Here is a 15,074-nt window from a genome sequence, read left to right as displayed (position 1 = left end):
TTTGCCTGAACTGAATCTATGAAATGTGTTTCCCTGCAATTTACAGCCACTGATGTTTCTTCTCAGTTTTTCTTCTCTTTACTTTCTTTTTAAACCTGCCACCTAGAGGTCACCCCATGTCTGTATAGCTTATTGTTCAACCATGTGTTGGTCAGAAATTGTTCTCAAACACCTGGAGCCAATAAAGATTCCACTTTCTGCTGACGGATCTGTGTTGGCTGATGAACCCATCCAAATCCTGAGATTTGTTCCCAGGTGCCACCAGATTTTGTTTTCCACTTTTCTCTCTTGCCTCTTCATGGGCCAAGGAGGTGTGGGTAGCTCTGGTCTGCTCTAGTCTCATTGCACATGTGCAGAACCTACATTCAACTCAGGATATGCAGAGAGCTCATCAAGGCCCTCTAGCTAGCACACCTGCTGAGACGCCCTGTTTAATCCTCTGCTAGCCCCCTAGTCCATTTATGGCCCCAAGCACAGCCACAGGCTAGCAGAACCACTGCCCCCGATACACACACACACACACACACACACACACACAGACACTTTGCATGTCACTGAGATTGTCACCTTAACTGACGATGCTCCAAATCAGGTGAGTCTGCCCCTGCAGCAGCAGCCCCACTCTGGTTAGACCACCCGCCAGCAGAGCTGGGGTGAGGTGGGGTAAAAGCAGCCCCAGACACGAATGCCACAAACTCACTCTGTTCTTACCCAAAGTTCAGTACTTTTCATGAATGAACGTCTCTCTGACCTAGGCCTTTCTGGAGCACTGAAACAGAGTTTCTGACAATTTGCTCCAGCTCTTTAGTTGCTTTTGGGGAGAAGATTTGCCAGTCGCTTCACTCCATCATGCCAGAAGTGGATTCCTCCTACACTTGGAATAACCCTGCACACACATCCTTGACACCCTGCCAGGGCACCTCCACCCCACCCCAGCATCCAGAATCCCCCCCACAGGCTTCCCTGAGGATGTGTAGACTTCTGCCTATTTTTTAAAACCTGGATGAAAGGTTACTCAGCCTCTCCTGATTGTCCCAGATTATCAACTTCACCCTTCTCCCTACAAATAATGTGTACTCTTCTTGAACTAATCAAAATGCACCCCAAAGTCTTTTTACAGGTTTGTTTCTCCCTCTAAACCAAGAGCTGGGGTCAGGGTTTCTCCTCAAGGGTGAAGGTCACGCCTTAAACATCTTTTTCCCCCAGCACCTAGCCTAGAGCACGGCTCTTGGTAGGGGCTAAGTAAGTGTTTGTTGAAACAACACATGAGTAATTTAATGAACAACAGCACAAAGGGTACCACAATCCATTAATTTGCTCATTGTTTCACTGGGGATTGATGCATGAGAAAAAAGATAACGTAAGAGATGATTCAGTTGTTGCCTGCTTTGGACAATATTTGAACACAGTCTGTCGGCCAAGTTAGTATTAACCCAGGTTTATCCATTTCACCACACCAGTGGCAGCATAAAAATCCTCTGACAGATGCAAAGAGCAGCAGCTGCAGGCAGCAGCAGGCTCCGCCGGACGGTAAGTCATCTTCTCCTCTTGGGAGTAGTGGGGTCCCCAGGTGCAGGTGTTTCATTGCTCTTTGTCACGTTTCAGGGGGTATCTGCCTTAGGGAAGTTGACAGGATCCAGTGTCATAAATATGGGGCGTATTTCTGGAATCACCTCCATCCACTATTCTTCCCACCTCATGGCCTCCTCCCACTCAACCAAAATGCCCTCCACCCCTCACTGCCCCTTCCCTCACTCAGATGAGGTGGACGGAGGAGGCAGTGAAGGGTGAGGATGGGAGAACACTGAGAGGGGGGCAGTGGAAGATAGGGGCCATTGTTGGGGGTGGAGAGCACAATGAGGGACTGCGGTGGGCTGCTCAGAGCCATCATTCTGGTTTGCAGAAACCAGGGCATGAGAAGGCTTCTCTGGCATCTGAAGAACTTGTACTTCATCCCCTTGAAGCTCATGGGGAGCCAGGAAGGGGAAATGATGATTTACACTTTGGGGAGCCAACTCTGGCTGCAGGGTGGCTGGAAGGGTTGATAGGGGGCAAGATTGGTGGCTGAGAGATGCTGTCTTAGTCAGCTCAGGCTGTCAGAGCGAAATACCATAGCCTGGCAGGCCTAAACAACCGAAACTTATTCTCTCACCCCGCTGGAGGCTGGAATCCAAGATCAGGGTGCCAGCGTGGTTGAGAGCCCTCTTCCTGGCTTGCAGACACGTCTTCTCACTGTGTCCTCATATGACCTCATCTTTGTGGGTGCACACGCAGGGACAGAGACAGGGGAGAACCAGTGCTCTGTGTCCCTTCTTATATGGGCACTAATATATGGCCACAAATATGGGACGCTCATGACCTCATCTAACCCTGCTCACGTCCCAAAGGCGCTCCCTCCAAAGACCATTACATTCAGGGTTAGGGCTTCAACATAGGAATTTTGAGCAACGTAAACCTTCAGTCCATAGCAGATGCTGTTTCAGTGGCTCAGACAAGGGATGCCAGCGGTGGCAGTGAGGATGCAGATGAGTGGACTCAGTGCCTAGAGCTGTGCCAGGTACTGTAGGAAACAAGAAAGAGCTGGCCCTGGCCTGAGGACGTTAGACTTGAAGGCAAACTCGAGTCGTGGTTCACATGTCCCCCTGCCCATGGATGGTGCCATAAACCCCACCATTAGAGCACCGTCCACATTCAAGGCCTAACCTCTGGGCTCAGTCAATCAATGGGGCCACATCTGGGGGCAGAGAGGGATTTTCACCCTGACGATGGGTTAGGAGCAGTAGGTGCGAGGACTCAGAGGGTGTAAGTGAGGTGCCAGAATTTCCCGAGACGACCTTTGCCAGGCCCTTGGTGCAGCCGATGTCCAGGTCACCGAGCACCACCTCGGCTTTATTTCAAAAGCCACACTAGCAGCTCTGAAGCCAGACCTGGCCTGCATCTGGGTTTTATGCTGCTAGCAAGTGCTTTTGACAAGACTGAATCTTTCACGGAAAAATCTGGACTTCCAGCTTCTTCAGAAACATAAAAACATCTAGCACCACTGACCCAGTACTCCTGCGCGGTAACCACAGCTGGAGCTGGGCAGGACCTGCCCCCTCGGCCCGGGCACGACGCTCCCTTCACTGTAGTCCCCAGTGCTCCTTCTTTAATGACACTTGCTGGCTCGACACGTGTGTGTTTCTGGCTGAATCTCCATAGGCATTTGAATCTGCAATCCTTGCTTTCTCTCTCCTTGTGGTTCTTCCCTTTCCACACTTTTCAGGATTTTGTCATGGACGCTGTATTAAAAAAAAAAAGAAAGTAAAGCAAAAAAAAAAAGAAACCCAATGTGGAGAGGTGTCATAGGATTGCATAGTGACAAGGAATTCCAGGTCCAGGATGAGGAAAGGACGTGCACAAGGACCCACTGGCAGCACAAGCCAGAAGCAGAATGGGATCCTTTGTCATCACGTCTCTTATCTTTAATTTGTCTGAAGTCATGTTCCAAAATCCTTTAGCCCTCTCTCTTGGATCTAGCCAGCGTCCTCCAAACAAGGACCAATGTTGCCCCACCCAGATAAATAGCACCCAGGTCATAATGAGCCCTTTTTCAAGCCCCTCGATATTGAGAACATGTTCAGTGGAATGTTCACCTATATTCCTCTTGCTTCCTATCATAGCTCTCTGGATTGCTGCAGAAATGTCCCACAGGAAAATGCACCTGGCTCTCTCTCTGGTCCTCACCCTCTGTGGACTCTTGAATAGCATCTTCTGTGAAACGCAACCAAACCCCAAACGGGATCCTCACCCGGTCTCATCAAGGAAAACGTCGCCTCCCTCCCACGAGGCAGACACTGACCACGAGGCTTTTGCCTACAAATTGTTCGAGGCTCTGTCAGTTGAGTATCACAGAAAGAATCTCATCTTCTCCCCTGAGAGCATCTCCACCGCCTTGGCCATGCTCTCCCTGGGGACCAGGTCCACGACGCTCTCCAACCTCGTCGCGGGCCTTGGATTCGACCTCCAAAGAATCAGAGCGTGGGAGGTGCACACGAGCTTCCAGAGGCTTGTTCAGACACTGAACGAGCTGGATAGACAGAGGCACCTGAAGCACAGGGATTTCCTCTTTATCGACATCAACAGAAGGATTAAGCCAAAGTTTCTGCAGGAGACAGAGAGGTTATATGAAGTGGAAGCCCAGGTGGCTGACTTCCGACACAGAGGCATAGCCAAGGAGCAAATAAACCAATTTGTGGCTCAAAGACTAGCTCACAGAATCGAGGAAGTGGTCACCTCTCTGCATCCTCATACCTTCTTATTTCTCCTAAACTACATTTTCTTCAAAGGTAAGGTTTATGAAGTGCATGAAAACCCATTTTGGGTAACCCTTGCCCCTGTGTTTTCTAAAAGGTGTAAGTCAGAAAACATGCATTTTTTGGTAATTATCTCCCATTTTCTCATAGACCAGGAGATCCAGAACTTTATAATTGACTTTGACTTCACTGTGTTGTCTAGCATTTTTAAGGTTTTTGCCTCCCAAGACTCTCAACCATATTGTTTGCCATACTTAAGATATTTCAAAGTGAAATGCAGTGATCCTTGCTGGTAAAAAAGGAAAGAGAAATCTTTTTACAGAGACAAAAGCACCAGCTAATTCATCTGTTTTGTAAGATCAGATGAGTGCGAGATGAGATTTGTTTTTTCAAAGCTGTGTCCAGTGTTGAATTCAGGGTCACACACCAGGTGTCTAAAATGTCGCTTTAAATTTCTGGTCACGGATCTTGACATTGCTCGTGTTTCTTCAGGTAGGCTCATGGTTGCCACTTCTGGGCATCTATTTCATACTCTCTTCCTCCACTCAGAGTTCCAGTCTCCTCTCAGCCAATGGCTGCTTTTCCTACCTGAATCGGGACAAGAAAGCGATCAGACGGGATGCCCTTTGCAGGCCCAGCGCTGAGCCACCCACGCCCCTACACTCCTCCCTTCGCCCCTCCTGTCACAGTGAGGAGGTGCTTATCCCTCACGCCCTCCCCCCTCAGGGTGGGTCCTCTTCCATCTTCCCTGCTCGAGGACTCCCCCACCTTCCTCTGTCCCAATAGCTCAAGTCCTTTTTTGTCTCCTTTTCAGACTGTAAACAGTGTCTCCCATCTCTCCTGGGCTCGTGACCTCAAACTCCCCAGTCTCTATACGCAGCCTGGACCACCTCTTCTGAGGTCCAGACTCTAATATTCATCTGTTACAGATACCTCTTTTTGGATGTTTCCCAGACCTTCCACCACGACCCCTCAACTCCTGCCCCCTCCCAACACTCACAGTCCTCCATGTCTCAGAGAATCACGATGTGGTCCACCCCCCTGCTCCAGATCAAACCTCTCCCTCAGCTTCCATATCCAATCCCACAGCAAGTCCTATGGATGCTGCCTGCAAAGTTTCTCTTGAACGCATTTGCTTCTCACCATCTCTTCTGCCACCTTCCTAGACCGGGCCACCACTCTCCCTTGCCTCGAGGACTTGCCCCAGCTGTCTAATTGCTCTGTTTCTATCCACGCCTCCTTCTAGTCCCATCTCCAATAAAAGCCCAGAGCAATCTGCTTAAAACATTAAGCCCGTCACATCACGCCCCTGTCTGAAGCCCTCCCGTGTTTCCCATTGCACTCAGAATACAATCCCGTCCTACCTGGCCGTGTGTACTTGGAGCCCCACTCATCCCTCCGGTGTTACCCCATCTCTATTCCTCTTGCTCCTCATGCCTCACGCACAGTGACTTTCTCTTCTTCCTTAAATGCATCTTGTTCTTCTCTGTCTCGACCCAAGGTGTTCCTTCCTTTGGAATGTTCTTCCTCCCATTCTCTGCCAGATGGAGCATCCTCTTCTGTTAAGCCTCAGACTAAATGCCCCCTCCCTCTCCTCAAAGAGGCCCTCCCTGGCCATCCAAAGGAAGTCCTTTCCAGCTGGCGCTCAGCTCCTTACTTAGGTCTGGAGCATTACGAAAGCATAAGCTCATCATACTTTGTAGTCGTTTACGTTGATGGGTAGCTTTTCTCTCTGTATGCCCCCTTGAAAATAAACTCCGTGAGAACACAGACTCCCTCTGTTTGTTCACTGCTGTAACTTTAGTACTTAGTACAGTACCTGGCATATTTTAAGTGCTCAAGAAATTTTAAGTGTTAATTGAGTAAATGAATGGATATCCGATCATGACTTAGACAGGGTTTCTACCAGGACGTGAAGATTGGCTGTCCTTTGCCTGATAGGGGAGGGAAATTCCCATAAAGCAATGCTTCCCAGCACAGGATGCTTTCTCAAGCTACTGGGACCATCTGTTATTCATATTTGGGTCCACAGTTCCAAACTAGGTGCCTGGGATGTAGAAAGTGCTCCACAAATGATCTGGGAGGAATGATTTCTCTGGAAGCTCCAGGGAACTGTCCCACGTGATTCCCTCTGAAACCTTTCCACAAGCTTTGTCCACATCGTTCTTTCAACGGCGAGGAGTAAAGAGAACAGAACGGAGAGGACTGTGAGCCTGGCTATAGAATCAGAAGCGAAGACCTGAAAACATTCGTAGGAATTTTCCAGACCACACCAGATGGCCCTCACTCTGGTGACAGATGCACTTTTTAAACTGATGTGTACATTGAATCTTCTTTTAAATCCACTGGGGAAGGACATGATTTAAAGTAGGATTCTACTCAGGTTTGCGTGTGTGTGTGTGTACATGTGTGCAGGGGTGTATGCTTCTGATGAAAAGTTTCTCTCCTTGAATAAGTTAAACAATTTTAAATAGATTTCTTTGCCATCGGACTCTATATAGAACTCTCTATATAGATATATGTATAGAACTCTATACGGAACTCTAATACACTAAAACTCAGTGAGAATTTTCAAAGAAGGGATATTGGGGTCAGTGTTCCCCAAATTATTTGACAACAAAACCCTTTCTTGGTTTTATAGTTCCAGAGGCAACTATTTTTAGTGACATCTGAGAAATACAGATTTAAAGAAATCCTATGGTGAATATTTTTGAAAATCATGCATTTGCCTTTCTTTTCTTTGCATCACTCTAGAATTTTAAACGTTCTAGAAGGTCAAGGTATTGCTATAAAGAGACTGTTTCCTTCCCAAGTCGATCACCTCTGGGGTCCCCGAAGGTGTGAATGGAGATGCCTTTTCCACCAGGTCACTCTTGGGCTTTTTCCTTCCTGATTCTCCTAGGCGTTTGGGAAGTAGCTTTTCAAGCCAGGTTCACGCAGAAGGAGAACTTCTTTCTTGAGGACAACACCTCGGTGCAGGTGCACATGATGAGGAAGACAGAGCGAATGATTTATAGCCGAGCGGAGCACCTGTTTGCTACAATAGTCAAACTGCCTTACACTGGAAACGTGTCCTTAGTCCTCGTGCTCCCAGACGCAGGACGATTCGACTTTGTTGCAAAAGAGTTGGCTGCCAGGCGAGCTAGACCGCTGCAATCCAGGGACACGAGGTATGCTGCCATGCTATTCTGGAGGGACATTCTGCATTCACGTTGAATTTTTTCTCAGACCTCATTTTCTCTATGCAAAGGTCTTATTTGGGGGGAATTGAGCATCTGGTTATTTCCTAGCATATTTGTAGAAAACGAAACAAACTGAACAGGAAGAATGTGGCCTGGATTCCATTATCAGCTGGAATCCCCTTAAACTGTCTTAATTATGGCTCTTTCGGTCACACGTACAGTATCAGAAATCCACTTCATATGTGCTCAAGGGGGTAAAGAAAGGAATTTATTGGAAAGATACGTGGGTATTTCATGGAACCCAAGGGAATAAACACAGCCAGTTCTCATGACGGACTGGAACAAGGGACGGCAACCTCATCAGAAACTCCATCTCTCTTAATATCACTAGTCCTTGCTCCCAACCTCTGCAGCTCAGCAAACCAACTTTCACCACTTCAGTACATGACTCACTCACCCAAATGTTTTCTGAGCATCTGTTCTATGCCAGACACTGTTTGGTGCTGGGAATATAATTGTTAGCCAAACATATCTCCGCCATCATGGAATTTTCAGTCTGGTGGGAGAGGCAGAAAGTCAACTAACAAATATATAGTTTCAAATTCAGTAAAAGCTATGGAGAGAATACATAGGGTGATAGAGAATTCAGTGGTGGCTTATTAATTAGGGATCTTAATCAGGGGGATCTTAATTAGATGTGAGGGTCAGGGAAGAATCCTAAGGAGGTAAATTTCAAGCTGAGACCACTATAGACAGACATGGCTCTCTTCCATTCCACTCCAGATTAAATCTAACATCTTTCAGTTCTAATTACATATTCCTGGAAGAGAGAATTGGATCAATCCAGCTTAGGTATGGTATCCACGAAGATCCAATCAAATGTGGACAAATTACATAGCAGAAACATGGCTTCTAATGGCCCACTGTGCTTGTGCTGGGCGGGGCGGGAGGTGAGGGTTCGGGGTGTGTATCACCAGACAGTAAATGTGTAGATTGGGAAGAAATCTCCAAATAATGTTTACCACCTGCCTTGTAGTGGCACAGACTACTTGCCAGTCAACATCTGCTATGGTTGAGGGCCACAGCAGAGTGGAACTGCCATCTTCTGCTATGGTCATGCCTCCCACAATGTTCCTAGGACAGAGGGGACACAACAGTGGGGGAACCCACCTGAATGGGTTGCTGTCCAGTCAGAGGCTTACCACCACACTGACACAGGCTAAAATGTATTGGTTTGTGAGCAATCACAAATGGTGGGTGGGAGGGAGGGCATTTGGCATTTTAAACCCCTCCTTATAAACGGAGGGTTGGTGGAAGTCAGGGCTGGATCCCCTGGTCTGACCCTCATCTTCTCTTGGATAGAGAGCCTGTGAAGGGAATAATTTGAATAGGAACGTGCATTTTGAGCAAATGGTTTGTTTGAAAATTCACAATTGCTGCTCATCCTCCAGCCCCTTTCATCTCTTCCCAGCAAGCACCAGAGGCAAATGCTTTTCTTTTCCTTCCACTTGGAAGAGGCCATTAAACCTAAGCAAGACGGTCCCCTGGAGCCTAACGAAGGGACATAGTACAGCTTCCTTGTGGTTTTCATTCTTAACAGATTGGTGCACTTAATTCTGCCCAAGTTCAAGATCTCTTCCAGGATAGATTTAAACCGGCTGCTTCCCAAGGTGGGCATCGAAGATATATTTTCTAGAAGAGCAAACTTCTCAGGCATCACAGATGAGACTTTCCCAACAATTTTTGAGGTGAGTCTGGCAATTTCTAGAGTCTGTTTTATCCACAACAGTCCTGATTGAAAAACTATTTATTTTCTAAAAACAGCCGTTATAACTCTCATCTGCCTTGGCCCTTCGGCTTTTGGGGTTCTTGAGTCATTCGTTCCTTCAAAAGGAATTGCATGAAGCACTTTTGGAGGTCCTGGGGAGACAGCCGTGAGCAAGCCAGACAAATTCTTACTCTCGTAGCCATTTCCATTCTCTTGACAAAGCAGACAATGAACGCACTAACAAATAGATACGCATTATTTCAACCGGTGATACATCCGCGTGGAAAGGAAAGCAGAGAAATTGTGAATAGCACGCTGGGGTGGAGTGGGCGGACTTGAGATGGGCCGGCCAGGAAAGGCCTTAAGCTGGATTGGCCGTTATGCAGAGGCCTGAATGAAGGGAAGGAGAGAGCAAGGAAGCAAATATGTCGGGACTCGTGTTCCAGGCAGAGGGAATGGCAAGTGCATCCTGATGGGCTGTGAACTTGACAATCCTGAGGAACCCGGAGAAGGCCCCTGCAGCTAGAGGGGTGAGTGAGACAGAGAGTGGTGGGAGGCGAGGAAAGAAAGCAGGCAAGGCCAGGTCACGTGGGTCTCGCAGGTCCTGGATACAACTGGGGTCTGTTCTGACTGATACAGGAGACCGCCGAGGCTGACATGAGTTGAGGTCTGTTTTACAAAGACTGCTTTTTGCGGCCTGGAGGATAGGCCAAAGGCACTGGAGTGAGAGGGCGGAGCAGTTAGGAAGATCAGTGGATAACGCAGCTGAGAGGTGACAAGCTTTGATAGGCGTTAGAGGGCATGTTAGTGGTGGGGAGGAGGCTCTGCGAGAGTTTTGAAGACGGGCCTGGGGTGCAGGGAAGGAAGAGTCAGAGAGGAGGCCAGGTGTGTAGCTGGAGCTCGGTAAGTGATGGCGCCAAGGCCTGAGAAGGAAGGATGGAGGAGGAGTGGTCTGGGTGGGAAGGCAGGGAGCGGCTCTGCCAAGCTCAAGGTGCCTGTTAGACATCCAGAGCATTTATGAGATAATTTCACCTATCCCAGTGGGCACCTGGGTCTGCCTCCTCCACCAAGGTCACTAACTGGCTGACTACCACCCCGTAACACTTTGCCCAGGTAGCGATCATACCCCCTCACCACGGTGCAGCACCTGACAGATGACGAAGCACTGTTCCATGCCTTCTCTGACCTGATTCTCCGGATGACCTTGGGGGAGGAGGCAGGATCTGTTCTCTAACTGAGAGATGAGGGAGCTCCCAGACATCAGACAGAGCTTCCAGGGTCAGGACCCTGCTGGGATGCACTTTTCTTTCGGGGGCCCAGTGGGTGAAGGCCCTCCTCAGTGTGTTCACTTCCAGCAGAATCCACTCGGCAAGTGTACACTGAGAGCTGGGCGTTAGGCTGGGTTTGAGAGATGCTGAGCCCCTCACAGTCACACGAGCAGTGTCACCATGGTCCCCCACAGGGCCTCCTGCAGATCACAGGGGCAGACGCAGATCTTCGGGCTTCCACACAGAGGAAGAATTGTCCTCGCTTGGTTGGAGACCAGAAAAACTAGCCTCCTCTTTCCTCATCTTGCTTTTCACCACATGCTTCTTGAAAGTCTTTGAAAGGACCATCCCTCAGTAATTGGATGGGCTTTTTTTCTGAGCCTTCAGACTGCCCAGAATTTCTCTGAGTTCTATTACCCTTTCCTCTCTTTTGAAAACCCAAACTGTTTGAGCCGTGTGCCCTGTGCTGGGAGAGTCTGAACTCAGCAATTACCAAATGTAGCATCAGCTCCTCCCAGAGGCATCTGGCCCTCCGTGGTGGGTCCCACTGCTGAGAGCTTGGGGTGGCTTCTGAGGAGGGGCACCAGCTGTCAGCAGTCATGGATGGAGCCTGCCTCTCTGACCTTGGCCGGGTCGGGCGGGCTGGGCACACTGCCCTGGCTCGTTCTCAGGCCAGCCAGGTGAGTTTCACACGCAGAGCTGCGACAGGATCCGTTTCTCCCCAGGCCATTCACGAAGCCAGGCTGGAGGTGAACGAGAAGGGCGTGATAAAGGCCGCGGCCGAGGACGTGCACGCGAAGAGGGCCCATCACGCCCCACACGCGGATGCCACGGTCGTGAAATTCGACAGACCCTTCTTACTGTTCGTGGAGGATGAGCTGAATCAAAGACAGCTCTTTGTGGGCCAAGTCTTCAACCCGCTCCAGTAGAGATGTGGCCTGAGTCAACGGGTCAGGGCTGGGGGGCTGTCTGCCAGTTCCTGCTGGGTGCCAAACTGAAACTGAGCTGCTCATGAATAAAGTGAATAAAATTTACTGCTAATGAAGATACTAAGATGTGTGGTCTGAGAACGGAGTTGGGGCGGCTCATTGCTGGTCTTCTGTCCAGAATCAGGGTGAGAAGGGGTTGGGCGGCCTGCTAGGGACATTGGGCTAGGGTGTCTTCTGTCCTAGAACAGCCTCGCCATATGCAGGGAAGCAATTCTGTGAACAGGGTGTGGGAGGCCCACTTCAGTCTGTGGCTCTCCCACGAGTCTTTCTCCCCGCCCAGCTGGCAGTCGGAGCCCGAGCCTGTCCCCTCATCTATACAACAGGAGCCATACCACCTCCCCCGGCAGCCCCAGGAGGAGGCAGAGTCCCGCCACAGAGAGGAGGGTGGAAAGAAGAAGTGTCAGCACCCTCAGTGAGCTTCCCTGTGGTCACCCAGCCCCAAGGGGAAGTGGGGTGCCTAGGAGGGCAGGGGCCCCAAATATGTTGGCAGCACCTCCTCTGTCCCAGACCCTGGCCTCTTTTCATCCTTACAACAACCCCTGATGAGGGAATTATTATTGCCCCCAACTGGATAGGAAGTGACACTGATGAAAGGGAAGAGACAGGAGGATGGTCATGCATGGAAGGGGTTTGTGTGTGTATGTGTGTGTGCGTAGGGGAGGCTGGGACTTGGGTACCCCCTGGCTAGCCATGACTTGCCTTAGACATATGGGATCATATGGGATCATATGGGATCATGGGGTCTGATGGCAGCCAGTCATTTGACAAGGGAGGTCAGACCCAGAGGCCATGGGCATAGCTGGCGAAGACATTGGCCAAACACACTGACCCAAGAGTGAAACCTGAGATACAAGACCTTGCCTGGGTAGGCTAGCTCAGTGCAGCAAGCTGTGGCAGACTAGGCCAGAGGTGAAACAGAACTACTCTGATGGAGAGCCAAGGCTCAATGCAGAAAACACAAGGCTGGGACTGAGACTGGAGGCCCAAGACGGGGCACGAGAGACTGCTGAGCCATGTAGTGACATGACCAAGCTGGAGCCACCTGGAGAAAGCTCCATCAGATCTAGGAGCCAGGGGCTGGATGAGAGAGGACAGGGCCCAAGGAATCCACCAACTGTCTAGCTGTGGTGGGGTTTAGGAGAAGACACAAGTGTTTTCTGGGAATGAATGTGACCCTGAAGGAATCTCATTTGTTACCCGAGGAGTCACTTCAAGGCCTGAACTTTCATTCATTTAACAACTATGTTCAAACACCCAAGAAAAGAGCTAACCATTTACATCGCCACTTACAACCCAGCTTCCAAGAGAGGTGAGGCCTGAGAATGGGCCACACGAGCAGCTTGGAGAAGGAGCTCAAGGAAGGAGCTTACTTGAGAGAAGAACAGTAAGGTGGATTGTTCCAGAAAATGTGGAGGACGTGGTGTCAGCAGCATAACCACATGGAGGAAGGCCTAGAGATCCATGCTTGCGGGTGTTTCCTATCCAAGCAGACGATGGAGAAGGCTGAGAGGGAAGGTGCTCATGGAAGACGTTGAGGGCCTCGTGTCTCCTCCTGATCACGGAGGAGAAGGAGGGTCTGGTGTCCCTCATGCTAAAGGGCACTCACAGATAATGTTCAGTTCTAATGTCTCATATGCTGAAGGGTACACACAGAGGACGTTAGGGCCCGGGGTCCCACAGGCTAAAAGGAGGTGGGCAGTGATACACACAACAAGAAGATGATCAGCACGTGCAAGAAAAAGGCTGAGAAGCAGCGGGGACCCAGGTCAACTCTGTAGACTTGGCAAAGCCCATTGGCCCAAGCAGTTACGGTGAGCCACACCATCTCACCAGCTCGGTGCCATAGCATGCGGTGCCTTCACGGGAGGCCTGGGCAGGCTGCTTCCTGACTGTAGCGACGAGCTGGCATGATTCCAAGGTGGAGTTAAAGGTGAGAGGGGCTTCTATTCACTAGAAGTGTCAGGGCACATTTGCATGCCCTTTGACTCCGAGATTGAATGTACAGGAAATGTGTCTGTGTGTCAAGGTCAAAGATGCTCACTCCAAGGACAGAGCTAAGCACCCCAAAGAGGTGGTGCGCATCCTTTTTCCTACCCCCACATGGCATGTGTGATGGTTAATTTGATGTGTCAACTTGACTGGGCCATGGTGCCCAGATATGTGGTCAAACATTATTCCGGATGTTGCTGTGAAGGTGTTTTTTGGATGAAATTAACATTTAAATTGGTGGACCTTGGGTAAAGCAGATTGTCCTCTGTAATGTGGGTGGGCCTCATCCAATCAGTTGAAGGTCTTCGTAGAGCAGAGACTCACCCCTCCTGAGCAAGAAGGAATTCTATGGGAAGACAGCCTCAGGACTCGAATTGCATCACCCGCTTTTCCTGGGTCTCCAGTCTGACGGCCCACTCTGCAAATTTTGGACTTGCCATTCTCCATAATCACATGAACCAATTCTCTCTCTATATGTAAATGTGTGTGTGTGTGTGTGGTATCCTATTGGTTCTGTTTCTCTGGAGAACCCTGATTAACACAAGAATGCAACAGGTTGCAGTCACGAGGGTGAATCTGGGTTGCATGGAACTCACATCGTCTCATTGTCTATAACTCTCCTTTTTCTCTTCTGCTGAAGGGTGGGCAGTGGACTGCGGGTGATGAGATGGCCCTTGTGATGACAGTGTAGTGTTAATGGTCACCATTTCTGGGTGCTTGCTCCTGGCCAGGCACCGTGTAGACACCAACCACATCCAACCACATTTCGTTCCCACCGCAGCTCTGCGAAGTGGGCTCTACTATGACAGGGTCTGGGATGGGATCCCAAATGCAGGCCTCCCAGTGTCATTTCCTCTTCCCCTAGCATGTGACAGGTTCCTATAAAGATTCACAGATTCTGTGTACAAGCCAAGAGTGAACCGGATTCCTCTTAGGTGACAAAGAACTCTGGCCATACACTTCAATTCTCTTGTTTATTCAAACTACAAATGTGTCTTTAGGAAACACCCAGAGGTTTCTCAGCACTGCTCTAGACCCAAGGGTACACTTTCACTGCTGGCGGGTGTAGCAGACCCCATCGGTGCCCGGCCCTAATGTCTTCGGCCTCCACCTTCCCAGCACGCGCTGATGGAGTCCTGCTGTGAGACCTGCGGCTCTCCCCCTGGGGCCTTCTCCTGCCTCACACACCAGCCAGGCCAGGGGCACCTGCAGCCCCATCCCACTGGAGAATCAGATTCACTCTCCCGGGAGCCTTTACATTTTAAAAGTGTCTCTCGATTGGAAACCATTGTGCCAACCTGGACGAGGTTTTGTTTTGCTTTATGAAAAGTAAAATAATCCTACTTTTTCACACATTTTATTGTTTCTTATTGTAAATAAGATACATGCTCTTAGTGAGAAATTAGGAGAATACGAAAAGAAGAGTGTGAAAGTCACCTCAATTCCAACACTGAGAGATTCATTCATAAACAAACACTCCTTTAGCTCCTGGCTTCATTTGAGATCTCAGGTGATAACCTGGATGAACAGGAGTCAATGATCCCACTTTATGGGGCTTTCAGAATAGACGGAGAGAAGATTTTGCT

General features: G+C 49.4%; 1 protein-coding gene across 1 annotated transcript; it reads left to right on the top strand.

The window, feature by feature from the left end:
* The first annotated feature begins 3,679 nt into the window (after positions 1–3,679).
* On the top strand, positions 3,680–11,553 carry LOC106825412 (uteroferrin-associated basic protein 2-like). Its single transcript, XM_014832149.3, has 4 exons — positions 3,680–4,325; positions 7,195–7,462; positions 9,075–9,222; positions 11,236–11,553. The coding sequence occupies exons 1-4, from the start codon at positions 3,680–3,682 to the stop codon at positions 11,437–11,439; spliced, it is 1,266 nt and encodes a 421-aa protein (XP_014687635.3). The 3' UTR covers positions 11,440–11,553.
* Positions 11,554–15,074: the final 3,521 nt, after the last annotated feature.

Source organism: Equus asinus, chromosome 7 (genome assembly GCF_041296235.1).
Source record: "Equus asinus isolate D_3611 breed Donkey chromosome 7, EquAss-T2T_v2, whole genome shotgun sequence".
Classification (NCBI taxonomy): Eukaryota; Metazoa; Chordata; class Mammalia; order Perissodactyla; family Equidae; genus Equus; species Equus asinus.
The sequence above is the reverse complement of the archived record's forward strand: the minus strand, read 5'-3'. Positions and strand labels throughout refer to the sequence as shown.

What these genes read in the sequence shown, in the direction of transcription:
- LOC106825412 (XM_014832149.3), top strand. Translation starts at nt 3,680, where the DNA reads ATGTCCCACAGGAAAATGCACCTGGCTCTCTCTCTGGTCCTCACCCTC. An exon ending in CTGCAATCCAGGGACACGAG is followed by an intron (nt 7,463 to 9,074) that starts GTATGCTGCCAT and finishes CATTCTTAACAG; the next exon opens with ATTGGTGCACTTAATTCTGC. An exon ending in CTTTCCCAACAATTTTTGAG is followed by an intron (nt 9,223 to 11,235) that starts GTGAGTCTGGCA and finishes GTTTCTCCCCAG; the next exon opens with GCCATTCACGAAGCCAGGCT.